This window comes from Glycine soja, chromosome 6 (assembly GCF_004193775.1).
Source record: "Glycine soja cultivar W05 chromosome 6, ASM419377v2, whole genome shotgun sequence".
Lineage (NCBI taxonomy): Eukaryota > Viridiplantae > Streptophyta > Magnoliopsida > Fabales > Fabaceae > Glycine > Glycine soja.
The window spans coordinates 7,390,622-7,403,311 of NC_041007.1; the positions used below are offsets into that span (position 1 = coordinate 7,390,622).

The 12,690-nt window shown below is 34.9% G+C and overlaps 2 protein-coding genes across 3 annotated transcripts; both read left to right on the forward strand.

Moving 5' to 3' along the window:
* Nucleotides 1-952: 952 nt before the first annotated feature.
* LOC114415225 lies at nucleotides 953-7,360 on the forward strand. Of its 2 annotated transcripts, none has more exons than XM_028379818.1 (8): nucleotides 953-1,128; nucleotides 1,414-1,604; nucleotides 1,717-1,817; nucleotides 2,009-2,051; nucleotides 2,150-2,206; nucleotides 2,331-2,385; nucleotides 6,711-6,835; nucleotides 6,926-7,360. In XM_028379818.1, exons 2-8 carry the CDS (start codon nucleotides 1,482-1,484, stop codon nucleotides 7,040-7,042), a joined length of 621 nt encoding a protein of 206 aa, XP_028235619.1. In that variant the 5' UTR covers nucleotides 953-1,128; nucleotides 1,414-1,481; the 3' UTR covers nucleotides 7,043-7,360. The 2 variants fall into 2 exon arrangements, with proteins under 2 accessions (XP_028235619.1, XP_028235618.1); XM_028379817.1 differs by having other exon boundaries at nucleotides 954-1,128; nucleotides 1,465-1,604.
* A 2,788-nt stretch (nucleotides 7,361-10,148) lies between these two features.
* LOC114415226 (AT-hook motif nuclear-localized protein 17-like) lies at nucleotides 10,149-11,486 on the forward strand. Its single transcript, XM_028379819.1, has one exon. The coding sequence runs from the start codon at nucleotides 10,321-10,323 to the stop codon at nucleotides 11,173-11,175; it is 855 nt and encodes a 284-aa protein (XP_028235620.1). The 5' UTR covers nucleotides 10,149-10,320; the 3' UTR covers nucleotides 11,176-11,486.
* Nucleotides 11,487-12,690: the final 1,204 nt, after the last annotated feature.

Here is a 12,690-nt window from a genome sequence, read left to right on the forward strand (position 1 = left end):
TTTCTTCGTATCTAGTCCGCATAATTTGTTAAGCAAGAAAGATTAAGCTCTCCTTTGCCATGTTTCATTGAGACACATGTCTCAGATTTTTATATTTTTTTTACAGAATACATGTCTTATCCTAATATCATATTGACCATTTTTTTTCATTTGAAATACACTTCTCAATTTCAATTCCAAATTTATTTTAATTTAATAATTAATTCAAAAAGTTTCTTTCTACTATCTCAAATCATTATTTTTATCTATATTTGTTTTTCTTAACTGCTTGCTCTTTCAATCTGTCATTTTTAAATTTTCATTTTTATTTTTAAATGAACTTCAATATTCTTAAAATAATTTATCAATAGTTTAAAATAACCTTGTATGACAATATAATTTAACTTATAATATACTTAAAATATAATTTATTTGTTCAAAAATATTTATTTATAACATAATTTATATATTTAAAGTATTTATTTATGATAGATTTATTTATATAAATATAAATATTTATCTTGTATATTGTTTAAACTAAAATACTAGTAGTAATTATTTCGTAATTGAAATTGTTTGGCAAAGCTACAAGAAAAATTATACCTTTCATCATCATCTATTAACCATTTTTTAATTACGTGTTTACAAACTATTAAAAATTATTTATCATATCCAAAATATAAAAAGTTTTTTATATTTATTTTTATACAATTCTAAAAAATTAATATTTTGTTATTTATTATATATTCGGGTAAAAAAGTTATTTTGTTTTTTGAAAATATACAGTATTACCATAATATTTTTTCAATAAATTACCATAATGGTCTTTGAAATGAAAAAAAAAATCAAAGAAAAATTCCGAAAGTATCAATCACATTAATATATATATATATATATATATATATATATATCATGTGACGTAGCTTGACATTTTTTTTTAAAAAAAGGAAAATGTAGCCTGCATATTTATAAACACATGATAAACGATTCGTTAATTGGGCGTGAAAATCTGAATCTTGTTCCTGCCTGGGAAATCAACGTTTCTATGAATCAAAGCTGTTTGGGGTTATTTCCTACACGCTGAACTCTAGCCCGCCTTTGTTCTCCCTCCTACTCACTTCTTCTTTGCTACTGCTTCCACATTCCTTTGTAAGTCTCTGCCAAACACGCCTTCGTTTTCTGTTTATTTTATTTTATTTAATTTATAATTGCATGTCACTGGTGAAAGAAGAAATGTGAAACGCTTCCATTTGCTTTCAAGATATGGTTTAGGTAAAACATTTTCAACAATTTTTAGTTCTTGCTCCTCGTCTTTATGACAATTGAATTATGGGTAATGAAGAACGGCATGACAACTTGATTAGTGTGATCCATGCTACGGCGTGTTTGTTTGTGTTAGTCTAGGCAATTGATTCTGTTTTCTTGTGTGCTTAGTGCATTATTTAGCGGTGAAACTAACAGGCTGGAACCTTTGGGTTTTCTTAGCCCGGATTCAAACTATAATGGCTTGTGGGAGTAAGAGCGGTAAAAGTGAGATCAGTGAAGGAGGTGCAAATGATTCAGTGGCTAGTGTGGGAGATGTGATATTTGTCAAGCTTCGCGGTAGCTCATGGTGGCCTGCACAGGTAAGTCAATGTTCATGCTTGCTGGTTTCTATGACCTCACGAAAGGTTTAATGTTAACTAATTGATGTTTAAATTATATATATATTTTTTAAAATGATTGACTTTGTTGTAGGTTGTTGATGAAAATAGTGTTAATAAGAGCGTTAAACCAAGCAAACGGACCAAACGATTGCCAGGAGACATCCTTGTTAGGCATTATGGAAGCTATACATAGTAAGTAGTACTTTTTCATATTTATGTTCTATATAATTTAGTGCATGTTTGTATAACTGTTTTGCACGTACTTTTGGTGAGGAATATTCTTTTTGTAACTGGAACGTACTTTTGAAAGGGGTGCAATGGTTATCCATATGCGTGCACTTGCACAATTAATTCCTTGTAACGGGCCTTGTTTCCTTCTGCAGCTCATATGCAGATCCTATTAAATGTCGCGATGAGTTTAAGACAGTAAGTTGATATTTGGTATATGTACTAAATTTTTGTCTCTCTGTAAATATCATTGCTTTAGCATGATTTTCTCTGCACTTATATGCCTGAGCTTTCAGATACTTGATCGTAATGATGGTTCTCTCAGGAAAGTACTTCTGCAAACTCTTGAACAGGTACCCATACCTTCTTCGTTTGGATTGCTAATGATGAAGTTATGAGCATGATCTTCAGATTTTTTTACTTAGGCAGCAAGTTGTCTTAAACACTTTGAATTGTCATTTTCTTTATGGGTGAAAGGATCTTCCTAGCACAAAATCCCGTAGATCAAAGGGATCATCATCAAAGCCTAAAGGTTAGCCCATTTTCTTATGACTCTAATGGTTTTGTTCTACCACAATACAAATAGCATAGCTATTTTGAATTTTCTCTTTCCAGAGAATAAAAAAAAAGGAGAGAAAGAGAAGAGTATAAACACACCAAGGGTTTGGACCATTTGGTGGTATCCCTTTTCCATTTGTTGTTGTTAGTTATAGTTGATTTTGTATAATTATCAAATGAAATATTCTTTTAATTTTTTCTGTTATTTTAGATAAGTTAGATATCTCTGACTGTTTTTATATTAATCCCTAAGATTAAGAGTTAATTATTTCTTGCTTTATCTCTTGTATCATGTGTATATATATTCAGCCCCAGCCGAGGGTTCTCTTCTTCAGGAAATCAATGAAACATTCAGTTTTGAATTCAAGTTGGTATTAGAGCACCTCTGATTCGTTTTTGGTCTTTGTTAGCCATTATCCAGGCTGACCCATCCCTGTTTGTTTTTTGGCCAAATCTGTTCAGTGGGTCTCCCTTCCTGTGTAGGATCTCTTCCTGTTTGATTGCTGGCCTAATTGTTTCTTCTGCTTTGCTTGTTTGCGTGCTGCGTTTTGGTTGTTCCTACCTTATCTCTGTTAGAGCCTACTATTGCAGTTTGGTTCTGTTTTTTGAGTGATTTGTTTCAATGGCTGAAAAATTGGTTGATTCCCCTATGGTGAATGGCAAAAATTACTTGGGTTGATATACTACTATTGATGTCTGGTTTCTCAGTCAGGGTCTTTCTGAGCATCTCACTAAGAAGGTAGAGGATATTATTGTTATTGAGAGAGATGAATGGAAACGGGTGGATTATCAACTTGTTATGATGTTTGGAAGAAAGCTCAATATATTTATGCCAATGATATACAGGGGTTGCATAGTTTGTTCATAGATTAGCTACACTCTAGATGACAAACCATGATATGTCCTTAAAGAACAAGGCACAATCAACAATTGACGAGATCAAGTTCATATTAATCTACGATGACTGTGAAATTGCTGAGGCTAAATAATATGTTTATGTTTTTATTCTCCATGATCTCTGTGAGGACTTTGAATCTATTAGAATTCAAACCTTGACAAGTCCTAATATCCCCAGTTGTAAAGGGGTTAATTGATCATCTTATTCGAAATTTGAATCCCTTCACCTAGACTTGTATCGATTCTCTGATTGTAGTTGTGTCCTTAGCTTTTGTCTCCTACTCAAGTAATCATGGAGGAGATGTGTGACTCTGGAAGAGGTGATAGAGGTAACTTTCATTATACTTGTAAGCAAGATGGGCATGCTCAAGACAACTGCTACTCTTTACATGGGTTTCCATATAAAATTGCTAAGGTTTCTCAATCTCTAAATCTGGCTATTGAGCAGAAGATTAAGTCAGAGAGAAATCACCTGAGTTTGTTCTCAGCCAATGAATACAAGGGGTACCTTCAGCTTAGGAAGCCCAATGAGCCTTTTCTTCAGCCACTATAGCCTATACAGGAAATTCCATAGTTTGTCTCTCTCAATCTACACCGCTGGATCTTGGGTTTGGTGCTTTTGATCACATAGGCTATAGCTTTTGCCAATCCTCACCTCTTCCCTCATTATACATAAACTTAATCCCTATTAGTCAACTTACATGTTCACCAAACTTCACTGTAACCTTTACTTTTGATTCTTACATAGTACCAGAGTATGGGGTAGATGATTGGAGAAGAATCTGAATCACATGATCTCTACCACCTCTAGTCTTCTCCTACAGTTTGTGCAGTCATTGAGTTTCTGTCATTTGTTACCATTATTAAGACAGTTAAGCAAGCACTCAACTGCCTTGGATGGTTGATGAGATGACCCCAATAGAATCCAATCATACTTGGGCTTCTGTTCTAGCTCCCCCTGGAAAGTCTACTGTTGGTTGTAGGTGGATCTTTATTGTTAACGTTGGCCTTGGTGGACTGATGAATCATTTGAATGTTTGTCTTGTGACAAAGGGGTACACTCAATTTTATGGTTTGGATTACACTGACACTCTTTTTTTGTTGCCAAAATGGCATCAATTCGTCTCTTCTTATCCATGGCTGCCTTGAAACATTGGCCATTGTATCAGTTAGACATTACAAATGGTGTCTTGTGTGGTGACTTGGAGGAAGAGATTTATATGAAGCAACCACCTATAATTTTGTTGCTCAGGGAGAGTCAAGTCTGGTTTACAAGTTGCCAAGTCTTTATATGGGTTGAAATAGTCTCCTTGAGCTTGGTTTGGAAGATTTAGCAAGGCCACCTAGCAATTTGGGATTGACTCATTGTGAGGTAGATCACTCAATTTTCATTAAGTGCTCTCACACTCACTCCAATAAACATATTTATTTTGTGATGTATGTCAACGATATTGTTATTACAGGAGATGATTATGTAGGTATTGAGGCACTTAAAACAACACTTGTTTCATCATTTTTAAACCAAGGATTTAGGCAAGTTGTGATATTTCCATGGGATTGAATTGGCTCAATCCTAGGCATGTATTGCTATCTCACAAAGAAAGTATGCTCTCAGTATTTTGGAGGAATAAGGATTGTTATACTGTAAACCAATTGATAACCCTGTGGACTTGAATGTGAAATCAAAGGAGTCATATTCAAACCCAAACAGATATTGGAGATTAGTGAGAGGGTTAAATTATCTCACCATGACCAAACCAAATATATCCTTTCTTGCAAGTGTTGTGACTTGTGAGTCTCATTGGAATACAATTTTTTGGATTTTTTTGTTACAGTAAGGGGTCACCGAGAAAAAGGACTAGTTTACATGACAGTAGTCACATTGATATTATTGGATACTCAAAATGTAGATTGGGCAGGATATGACAGTGACAAACGGTCCACTTCTGGCTATTGTGTTCTTAAGGGAGGGAACCTCATCTCTTGGAAAAGCAGGAAACAGAATGTTATTGCCAATTGTAGAGTAAATATTAAGGAAAGGAATAAAAACGAGTAAATATTTAGCAAATCCATTTGAGAATGTGTTGTTCTTCTCCATATGGGGCAACATGCCAGGTCTTAGAACCCCAACACGTGTTAAGCAAACCCTCAACTTTAGTTGAGACTCAATGGAAATGAATTTACATAAGCATTTGTACCTTTTTTCTTATGTCTGTTTATAATCTTTTACAACAGTTATAAGACTTGCAATGTTGTATAATGTTGGGTAATAAAAAGGCAATAAGAGAATATATTCATTGTAGCTGAGATGAGCGGACATGTTAGACATGATACTGATTAAGAATGAATACATTAAAGAAAAAATGGGGAAACATCTATTGTAGAAAAGATGGTAGAGTCTTGCCTTAGGTGGGCATTATCGAAGGTAATCTAGTAGCTGGAGGCAAAAGGAGTTCCTGAAACTCCTTTGTTTCATATCTTACCTGTATTAGTTTCCTGTGGCTGGCTGTGTTCATTTTATCAGCCATCAGTTATGATCATATTTTTCACAATTTGCTCTTGTTTTTACTTCATCTGTTGTGTGCTTGTTCCGGCTACACTCTCTTGCATCTTCTGTTGCTGTTCTTTTATCTCTTTCTTCTGTCCAAGATGTTGAAGGTGTTTTTCACAGTTCCTTCTCCAGGGGTGCTTTCTCTGCTTTGTAATTCCCCCCACATAATCCTTTGCTGCTGTGCTTGGTCCCCTGTGAATACAAAATTTCCCTTCAGACCCTTGGCCTCTCGGCTACATCTATAGCTTCCTAGCTATTATTGATGCCATTCCACAATGGTTTGTCACGCTCTTTTCGGTACACTGGATGCCCGCTTTATTCTGAGCATCCATGTGCACACCATCTGATGGCGTTTGTTCCAACTTTTCACCACCTTCGACAGAGATGGATACCCGCGTTTTTCCAGTAGTTGTACAACTCCAAGAAGTTGTTTTGATGGTCTATCCATGGTGGCTTATCCTCTCTGTGGATCTGCTTCTGTTTGGACTTGTATTTATTATGTTCTGTTGCTGTTTGTATTATGTCTATTTGGTCTTATTCATGTATGGTTGCTGAGTTTTGGATCTGTTCCATTAGTTTGGTCATTTCTACCACAGTTTGGTTGGGTGTATTTGTATCAAAGTGGAGAAGTACTTAGTAGCTTCAGCTTCAGCTTCAGATGGGCCGGGGTTGTTAAAATATTACCATTTATGTTACACATAGCAATCTTTATTTATATTGAATAGATTATATACTCATTTACTGTTTATTCAGCTAGATTAGACTACTATCGTTGATTGTAAATCAATGCATAAATTCCACAACATATAAGTAGCCTAAACACAATTTCTCTCTTCAATCTCTTTCAACAGGAACATCAAGCAAAAATGCTGCAGGCAAGAGAAAATCCAATGGGGAAGATAAGGAGCAGAATAAAAACAAGCACGAAAAGCAAAAAGAGACATCAAATGACGATGATTTGTCTAGCCAAAGTCGTGTAAGTACTTATAGGGAATTGAGACCTTGCTATTTCATATGTTATTTATTCCATTTTTGCCTGGTGTATTCACTTGGTATTTATACTCAGGAAACAAGCTCGTTAGGAAAGTCCCCAGAGTTGAGTTCCAGGAGGGTAAGAGTGATGGAAAATCTTGGCCTCATTGCTCCAGCTGGGTCACCATTTCCAAAAAGAAGATGCACATAAGTATAACAAAGCCTCGTGATTATGGGGATGAAGGAATTGGTGTAGAGAAGAGCATGTGTAGATACATTCTCTTTTAACATCATATGTTCGTTTAGTCATTACTGAGAAATGCTTAATATGCAGTTGTAGTTTATGATCATCTTATTTGGTCAAACGCCCCGTGATCATGCATGCAAACGTTGGGCAAAAATTGTGTTCGGTGAGTTGGTCTGATTTTTTTGGGTGAAAGAATGTTGCGGGAAATGATTCTTGCATCCACTTTTTACTGTTCTTTTACGATCCTTGTTTAGAATACAAAGTTATGTATGTTTTAACTTTTTTTATTTGGGAAAAAGTTATTTTAAAAATTTATAAAAAGTACTTTTAAGAAATTTTATGTAAAGAGTTATTTTTTGTTTGATTACAATCATAAAAAGTATGCTTATCTGAGCTATAAAAAAATATATAAATGTTAAAACATTGTTTGTATATATATATAATTTGCAAAAAGTTGGAAAACTGTGAAAAGAAATAAAAAATTAAAATTAAAATAATGATATTTACTAGTATATTTTAATTAAATAATGGATTAAAAAAACACATAGTAGAGGAGAGGAGAGCAAATTTCATGAAGCATCAAGATTTGTAGGACACAAATATATTCGTTAATAGAATTATTGTGACTCTGAGATAACTCGAATTCATTTACTATTATCCTGAATCAAACTCAGCACCTTTGTTTTTTTAGGGGCTTATGATTGCACTTATTCTCTCATTTATCCAATATAAGTAAAAATAAAGGTTTAAATATATTTTTTCATGTAATTTAACATTTTTTCACAAAATGTATTTTTTTTATTCTTTTTCCTTAAAATATTTTAGATAATATTTTTTTTTCATGGTTCAAAATACTTTTTTAACTATGTAAAGTATTATCTAAAGCACTTTAAGAATGAAAAACAAAATAAATACATTTTATAAAGATTAAAAAAAAATTACAGGGATAAAAATAAATAAATCACAATGATTAAAAATATATTTAACTCTAAAAGTAAATTGTGTACTAATACAAAATATTAAGTAAATTGTAATTAATTAACTATATCCTATTTAATAAAATGATTCTCAAGGTTGTAATTGTATATTAAATAAGGCAATGGTTTTTTTTATTTTTAATATCAAATTTTAATGAATACCAGTTTAAAAAAAAATATTAACAAATTATTTTTGTTACTTAGTACTATGATTTTTTATATTCAAATCGAAGAGAGTGTGAATAAGGGTCTGAATAATTAACTCAACAAACATGATTTTTACTCTTGGTAAGATTAGAAGTCAAAGCAACTACAAACTCGAAGTTGCGCAATTGAAATCACGTGAGCTGCAGGATATGAAAGCCTTGACCTGTCCATAGCATCGTTTATATACTTTACGTTCAGGGTACACCTCCTTGGTCATAGCTTCATAGGCTGGGTTATAAAGTCGACACTTGCATCTTGAAGGAAGAGTCCATCATCGTTAGCTTGTACACCATGACATACAATTCAAAAGAAGAAGAAAAAAAGCGTAAACAGAGAGATTCATCTCCTAAAACATTAATGTTACCGGACTCGGTAGCTTATAATAAACTCAATCAGGAGATTGGGGCCAAAAATGGATTTAATGAATTATTAGTCCACCATATGAATGGATTTATATTAAAAAAATCTAAATAATTACATAACATATAATCTTATACGCTTATGATTTAAAATATAATAAAATTTAATATATTTAGAAGTATAATTATAAAATTATTTAAAATTTTAATCACACAACATATTTTTTTAGAATTATATATATATTAACAACGTTAGACTTAAGTTAAAATTTAAATTATATTTCATTGTTGTACAATGAGAAACATAATCTAATATACTTATAACTTAGTAAAAAAAATTAAAAATGATAACAATTTTATTATTTCAAATTTCAAGATTTAGTTATGTCTAATAAAAAATATAAACAAATCTATAAATAACTCAAATGTAATATATAAATTGAGTGATATTGTTCACTTGTAAAAAAAATAAAAGGCATGACCCATTGAGTGAACTGGGTTGTCGAGTCACCAATTCAATACCATATCATATTAGATAGTATACGTAATCGATCCAACAGTGACTCAAACCGGTTGTGTCTGATTTCTATGTTAACAATTTGACCCGACTGATATGAGTAAGTTTTATAACTATGTTTGTTCCTCTATATATAATAAAAAATACCAAATTCACCAATAACAATAAGTAGTTAAATTGGTTTAGTGAATGGATTGATATATGTGAATTTGGTAAAAAGAATAGTATTTTTGTTTTTCATGAGAAGAATAATAATTATAGAGAAAGCATTCAATTGGAAAGATGAAAAAGTAAGTGAATGAGTAAAAAATAGTCTCCAAGGAATGAGTTAAGATTATCTTTACACAATAAATTCAAATTACATTGTTTATATTAGAAAGGAATTATAGCTAAAGAAAGTGAGTTTAACTAATGAGGTTTAAAGTGATGTTGCACAATAAAAGGATTATAATTAACGAGGAGATTGAGTAGGTCTAAGTGAAAATGAGAGGACCAAGCGTTATTCAGGACAGACGAAGTTATAAGATTGGTAGGATTTGGATTAAAACTAAGCTAAGTGGTAATTAGGTAGCATAATGAGTGATATAGTGTGGCAGAATAGATCACGTTTGTTTAGAAATAATAAAGCTGATAAGCAAGCACCGTTAAGGACAATGATAGAAGTGAGGACCATTTGACCTAAAAGAAATGATAGCGTGGTTTGAATTTCCAAAGTAACGTAAAGATAGTCATCCTAAGGAAGCAATGGGGAAGATGGGGATGTCAAAACAAAATAATTGAATTAATTAGTAATAAAGCCATTTGTGAGGCAAGAGGAAGGAAACTAACTGGCTCTCGTATGAACAAGGGAAGAAAAGGAAAGGCGGTGCTAGATTGAGGCACCCAATGCTCAATTTGCATTCGACATATATCTATCTATCTGTCTCATGTGTGACGTGGACCCCACCTTTGTTCCAACCAGCGGCGCCATTAGTAGTCTTCTTTACTTAGTTTCAAAGCTCTCTCTCCTCTCAATATATACCATAATAAACAATTCCAAACACCTCCCTTTCTCCATTCCCTCCCCCACCTCTCCTTCACTTCTTATTTTTTTACAATAACCACCCAAACCCCAATCATACTCCCACTCGGGATTGGTTATTCTTATTCTAAGAGATAATCCAAATCCAAAAAAAAAAAACAATGAAAGGAGAATACCTAGAGCAACAGCAACAACATCCTAAGAGTGAAACAACACCACCTAGTATGTTCTCAAAGCTTCAACCCCAACACCATCCTTTCCCACACCACCCTTTCCAACTCTCCGCGGAAGAAGAAAACCGTGTTGGCGCCGCCACCACCCCAAGCACCGTTCAGAAAGCAAACTCCTCCGGCGGCGACGGCGCGACTATCGAGGTTGTTCGGCGTCCGAGGGGGCGTCCTCCCGGGTCCAAAAACAAACCCAAGCCACCCGTTATCATAACCCGAGACCCGGAACCCGCTATGAGTCCATACATTTTAGAAGTGTCTGGTGGAAACGACGTCGTGGAGGCCATCGCCCAGTTCAGTCGCCGCAAGAACATGGGAATCTGCGTCCTCACCGGTTCCGGAACCGTCGCTAACGTTACGCTCCGTCAACCTTCTACTACTCCCGGCTCAACCGTTACTTTTCACGGCCGTTTCGATATCCTTTCTGTTTCCGCCACCTTCCTTCCGCAGCAGTCGGGCGCTTCGCCGGCGGTTCCCAACGGCTTCGCCATCTCGCTCGCCGGACCGCAGGGGCAGATCGTCGGAGGACTTGTTGCCGGCGGGCTGATGGCCGCCGGCACGGTATTCGTGATCGCCGCCTCGTTTAACAACCCTGCATACCACAGGTTGCCGCCGGAGGAAGAGGGCGCCTCCGCCGGTGATGGACATTCGCCGCAGGTCTCCGGCGGCGGAGATAGCGGACATGGACAGGCGGAGTCGTGCGGAATGTCCATGTACAGCTGTCACTTGCCCTCTGATGTGATTTGGGCTCCAACGGCTAGACCACAACCACCGCCACCACCTTACTGATCAATCGTACCTTGAGTTTCTTTTTTTTTTTCTTCTCTTTCTTTCTTTCTCTGAGGTTAACTTTTGTGGTTAATGTAATCAAATCTATTATATGTTGGTCTGTTTAATCTGATTTAGCTGGTGTAGTTGAAATCTTTGGTAGCATTAGTTTAATTATTATTATTATAATTATTTATTATTATTATAATTAGGTCAAGTTTATAAACGGAAACATTAGTAATTTGAAGTTATGTTATGTAGCTAGGGTCGTTTATTTGCGGCGCTAACTATATACTATACTAGTAATATCAATGGCTCTCTACCTTCTTCAAGAGTTTTTGTTTGTCGATCATTATATTAGTGAGCTTGTTGGTTGTTTATTATTTTAAATTTTTGTGATGGATTATTATAATGAGTATTTTCTGTGAGTAAGTAAAAAGCTGGTGGTGCTGCTGCAAGGGTTATGCTTGTAAGAAAAGGAAACTGAGAAATGGGGGGCGGTAAGCTGGTTAGCCTTTCTCTATCAACGATGGGAATAGACCATTGTGATGGGGAATCCTGTTCACATTTGGTCACAATGTGGGGATTGGTTGGTTAGAGTAGATTTTCGAAAGTGGGGTTCTTGGTTTTGGTTTTGGTTTTGGTTTTGGTTTAGTTGGCAGTGGTGTGGGGTTGGGGTGTTGCTTTGAAGTTTGGGAGTCTGAGTATATCTGTGGACTGACGCTGATGCTGTGTACTGTACTGTGACCTGACCTGCTGTGACTGAATGTAAGTTATTGGATGACGATAACGCTGGCCTGTGAATGAATGATGGATCAGGAAGGATAGCACTTTTCTTTCTTTCTTTCTTTCACTGTCTTGGGTCTTGGTGTGGATGAAAAAGTGAGTGGAGAACGTGGCTAGGGTTGTGTCTGGCAGTTTCTTTTCAGCACCAGCGGTCATCTGCACCAGTTTCTTGGTTTTGCTTTGCTTTATGGAATAAGTTCTTGATATCACTTCAGAACAACCTCCCACACCCTCTTCCCCAACTTTATCTCTCCATCTCATTACTTTATATCTGATCTACCTGTACTTTGTTTTGTCTCTTTCTCATCGGCCCCTCTGATTTGCAATTAAAGAGAAAGAGAAAACTTGAATAAAAGTAATAAAAGACTCCCAATTGCCACAAGTGTCTACTGTGCCTTCAACTTTATTGCATCACCCAGGGATCTATCGCGCTGGTTTTTGCCACTAAAGAAGATACTATTACTATCCCTAATCAAAACAAATTTGAGAAACACTCTCTCAGTCACTCCTTTTTTCAACACTTCTCAATGGTTGTAGTATACTGTAAATGTAAATTGAGTTTCGTTTATAAAGTTTGTCTAATAAAATATGGATGGGTTGTGTTTAAATATGATTTAAGTCGTTGTAAAAAAAATATGATTTTAGTTTTAAATTATAATTTAAAATTGTGAAAAGATGTTTCCTTCTTATTAAAAAAACATTTCGTTTCTTTTTATCCTTTGGATCAAAGAATTATTCACCAAGCTTACC

Bases quoted from the DNA above. Each gene is read 5' to 3' on its own strand.
- LOC114415225 (XM_028379818.1), top strand. From the start codon at position 1,482: ATGGCTTGTGGGAGTAAGAGCGGTAAAAGTGAGATCAGTGAAGGAGGT. The intron at 1,605-1,716 runs GTAAGTCAATGT...ACTTTGTTGTAG, and splicing joins GCTCATGGTGGCCTGCACAG to GTTGTTGATGAAAATAGTGT. The intron at 2,052-2,149 runs GTAAGTTGATAT...CTGAGCTTTCAG, and splicing joins GTCGCGATGAGTTTAAGACA to ATACTTGATCGTAATGATGG.
- LOC114415226 (XM_028379819.1), top strand. From the start codon at position 10,321: ATGAAAGGAGAATACCTAGAGCAACAGCAACAACATCCTAAGAGTGAA.